At 52.6% G+C, this 4,116-nt stretch overlaps 1 protein-coding gene across 1 annotated transcript; it reads right to left on the bottom strand.

Annotated features, from left to right (window-relative positions):
- Positions 1–1,032: 1,032 nt before the first annotated feature.
- On the bottom strand, positions 1,033–2,642 carry Upk2 (uroplakin 2). Its single transcript, XM_055622385.1, has 5 exons — positions 2,567–2,642; positions 2,059–2,190; positions 1,792–1,930; positions 1,522–1,592; positions 1,033–1,169 (listed from the first exon to the last, which is right to left on the bottom strand). Exons 1-5 carry the CDS (start codon positions 2,640–2,642, stop codon positions 1,033–1,035), a joined length of 555 nt encoding a protein of 184 aa, XP_055478360.1.
- Between the last annotated feature and the right edge of the window lie 1,474 nt (positions 2,643–4,116).

The raw sequence follows: 4,116 nt of genomic DNA on the forward strand, positions 1-4,116 counted from the left end.
CAAACCAAACTTTTCTGGAAAAGGAGCAGTGAGCCATGAAAACAGGGGCAGTCTAGCCACTTGAGATTCTCTGTGCAAAGGCCCTGTGGCAAGAAAGAAAGCAGGCTAGTGAGACATGGTGATAAAAGGTGAGGGGGAGCTATGTGTTTTAGGTCTGGCCAGAAGACCACCTTACAGACTGGGGTTTTCACCCTACCGGCAAAGTAAAGGTCACTTCTTCTCATCAGAATACATATTGGCCAGAACCAAAATGGAGGAGGAAGACCAGGGAGACATCCCGGCGGGTAACAATGCTTGTGGTGAAAACCTAAAAAACTGAGTGATTCCTGGAATGCAACGCACATGGAAGGAGCAAATGGCCTCCCCCAAAAGTGGTCTTCAACATAATCTAGCATATGCACATCACACACACACACACACACACACACACACACACACACGGTGCCAGGGTGCTTCCACCTCAGCTCTCGGTTCTAGCACTCTTTAGCATGTTCTTACCCATGCCCTGCCCCGTCTCTGTTTCCTGTAGTACTTCCCCAAGTGCTGCCTGCTTCCATCCTGCGCCCCTACACAGTGAGGTGATCCAGCTTCTACCCCTGGCCCAGCCCAGATCCTGCTTGGATCATCTACTGACCCATAACCCAAGTGTGGGGTTCGGAGCTCTGTCATTACCTCTGCCTCAGCTTGCCTCCCTCCTGGGAAAAGTCACCCTTGAGGCTTAGGGTTGGGGAGAATGACACAATCCGCCATTGATTCTGAGGTCACAGACTGTGCAAAAGGGGAACCCATGAGAAGGGTTGCTCACACAGACGTGGCTCAGCCTTTATTGTGAGAACTAAGCACATGGAAGAGAAGTCAGCTCTGGCGGGACTGTGATGAGGGGCTGGCAGGGAGTGTTGGAAGGTGATACCCAGAGCAGAGAGAGGGACATGGTTAGGAAAGGACTCGGTGAAGGGAGGCAGGGAGGCAATGACTGAAGCCTGGGAGCAGACAGGCTGGATTTCTTGGGGGAGCCTAGAGGCAGGAGAACCCTCATTTTCTGGCACCCAGTGCCAGGGCAATGATAAGGCCCACCACCAACAGGAACATGGCGACAGACAGCAACACTGTGATGACTACCATGCCTCCCGTCCTTGCCATTCCTAACCCGATAGACTCCATGTTCTTCCCTGTCAGGAAAAGATAGGAAAACCTCAGTGAGTTGGAGGGCCCCACAGCTGAGTCATCCAAGCAGCCAGCATCATCAGTCCAACTGATTCATGGAGCCAAGCAGTCAAGCAAACATGGATCTCTCACAGCAACACTTGTGAGTCACCAAGGAGATTTAATAGGACATCATCCCTCTGTACACGGAGCCTTTAGTTCAGCAGATGAGTGAACAGGAGGTGGCCATACCAAACACTCAGCGGGAGAGAGAGAGAGAGCTGAAAACAGTTTGGCCAACTTGCTCTAGAGGATAAAGCCTGGAACTCAAGGAGGTGTGTGGACAGTGAGCTGTGAGAGAGTAGGCATTTTACTCACGAGGAAGCGTGGACATCGGGGTCTCTGGACTGGATTCAGTGGATGCCCCCTTCCGGACTCGGTAGGATATGCTTTAGGGGTGGGAGGTGAAAGAAAGCAGAGATCCCCAGTACGGATCTGGCACCTTCATAGCTTTGCCTCCCGTCTGTACCCTCCTGGGGTGGAGGCTCACATTTCCTACCCTTTTCCTTTTCTCTTCCCCATGCTTACCAGCACCTCCCCGCTTCCCTTTCCGTGTACCCCACTCCCACGTGTCCATCTGGTACCTACTAGTATTTGGTTCCTGGAGTTAGGTTTGTCACCTGATATGCGCTGAGCCGTGTGACGGTAAAGCCAGCTCCACTGTCCACTACGCTCACGAGCTCCCTGCGCCCACGGCATGGAGGCACCACAAAGCTTGATTTAATCACTGATGGGAAATGGGAGCGAAAGGCAGGATCAGATTGCTAGCAGTCCCATGGAGAGCGGGTGGTTTATGGGTACCCTAAGAGGGGTTAGTATGGAGAGAGGGTAATAAATGGGTATAGGGAGGCCAACCTTTGCTGTCGTTGGCTCTCCGGACCATCAGTGTGGCATTTCCTCCCGTGAGGTGACATGGGGGCAAGGCAACCAGCAGGCTTTCTGTTAGCGCCGGAGATAGCACACCAGAGAGGCTTGAGATGTTGAAGTCTGTTGGGAAACCAGGCGGGAACTCAGACTGAGTTAGCCCCCCTCTCAACAGGGTCATTGCTGAAGGCGCAAAGTCGGAACAGGCCTGTGTGGATCTGACCGCCAGATGGCAGGCTTGAGCTGCAGATGGTGGTACTAGGTGCTGCCTGGGAGACAGTCTAGACACTGGCACCCGGTCGCTCCCAGTCTCACTCCACCCACACAAACCTTGGAGCTTTCACCACACTCCTCTACTTCTAGGTCTGGGAAGAAGCCCAGGAATTTGTCACCTGGTCACTGCCATCACTAGCCCTCAACCCCAACCAGCTAGACCAACACTTTCTTTGAGAGCCCTGGGAGGGACCCGGAACCCTCCTTACTCCCACCAGCAAGAGACCTGCAGCCCCCGGAGCTAGGCCAGCCAGGAAAATCAGGATCAAGGCCAAGGTCTGAACAGGCAGTGTGGATGCCATACTGCTCCGCGCTGGGAACCGGATCCTGGAACAGGTGCTGGCAGGCTGGGGCTTCCTGGGGCCAATGAGGCCCTGCCTCCCGGTGGCTGATTTTGTCTTGGGGTGGGAGGGGTTGCTGGGAATCCAGTCCAACTTGCCCCCTTGGGCACTGTAGCCTCAGGAAGGGCCCCCAGACAGGTTTTTCAGGATGGGGAGCTGGTCCTCAGGCCCAAAGGGGGAAGCCCTCGCTGGCTCCTGGCAGTTTATCTAGCTGCAGCAGAAGATGACTCCTCCTTCTGGAATCCTCATGTCTGAAGCACAGGGTTCCCCTGGCTGTGTGTCTGCAGCATCGAATGTAGAGGCTGCCCTCCCCGAGGAGGTCGGAGTTTTGCTAGAAGGGCCATGAGTTCTCAAATTTCATTGTTGTGTAGGAAAACCCCCAAGGGTTGAAAGGGCTTTGGTTAGTAAGAACGGGAGAGAAGGAGATTGCTTGTGTAGGGTGGGGATAAGTGCAGCCAGATTTCTAATTTCTGGTGTTGACTGAGGCCCGAGAAACGGCTGCTCTGGGAGAAGCTGATCAAGTCAGTGTGAGCCTTCAGGTTTCTCCAGAGTGTGGGGACAAGGGTGGTCAGGGAAGGCTTCCAGAGGGGTAGACACTGGGCCAGTACAGCAAGAACAGTGGCCCATGGAGTAGACACAGACAGACTGGGGCAGCAAGCATTTGTTCAGCCAGTGGAGAGTAAAGGAAAACAAACAAACAAACAAACACCTCAGGAAACAAGAGACAGGAGGATCTTGAGCTCCAGGCCAGCCTGGACTACACAGTGAGACCCTGTCTCAAAACAAGTCAAGTGGAAACAAAGGGTTCATACCTTCAATCCCAGCATTGGGAAGACAGAGGCAGGGGAATATCTAGGAGTTTGAGGCCAGCCTGATCTACAGATCCTGTTTCAAAAAAACAAAGAAACGAAAATCAACCAGAATAACAAAAATAAGGGAAGTGGTGCTGGCACACGCCTTTAGTCCCAGCACTCAAGTGGCAGAGGCAGGTGGATCTCTGAGTTTGAGGCCACATGGTCTACAGAGTGAGTTTCAGGACCGCCAGGGCTAAACAGAGAAACTCTGTCCTACAAAACAAAAACAAACAAAAAATAACAACAAAAACCCTCAAGACAAAATAAGCCAGCAACAACAACAAAAAGAAGAGAGAGAGAGAGAGAGCGAAAGCGAAAGTGCTTTGGCTGTAGCTCAATAGCAGAGGATGAGCATGAGGCTCTGAATTTTGATCCCTGGTACCACAAGACAAATACTGTTTCCTGTTGGGGAAAAAATGAAACAGCTACAGCTTCTCCCCATCCCAGGCTAAATGAGAGAACTGAAGGGACCTGTCCTGTCAGAGGGACATGTGGACGCAAACACCCCTACTCTGGAAAAAAGCAGAGTGGCTTTTTCAGATGGAGGACTCTACAGGGTCTGAGCTCAGTATTGTCAGCGT

Source organism: Psammomys obesus, unplaced genomic scaffold, assembly GCF_907164565.1.
Source record: "Psammomys obesus unplaced genomic scaffold, mPsaObe1.curated_primary_1811, whole genome shotgun sequence".
Lineage (NCBI taxonomy): Eukaryota > Metazoa > Chordata > Mammalia > Rodentia > Muridae > Psammomys > Psammomys obesus.

What these genes read in the sequence shown, in the direction of transcription:
- Upk2 (XM_055622385.1), bottom strand. Translation starts at nt 2,642, where the DNA reads ATGGCATCCACACTGCCTGTTCAGACCTTGGCCTTGATCCTGATTTTC. An exon ending in CCTAGCTCCGGGGGCTGCAG is followed by an intron (nt 2,191 to 2,566) that starts GTCTCTTGCTGG and finishes GTTTCCCAACAG; the next exon opens with ACTTCAACATCTCAAGCCTC. An exon ending in CCCGATGTCCACGCTTCCTC is followed by an intron (nt 1,170 to 1,521) that starts GTGAGTAAAATG and finishes TTTTCCTGACAG; the next exon opens with GGAAGAACATGGAGTCTATC.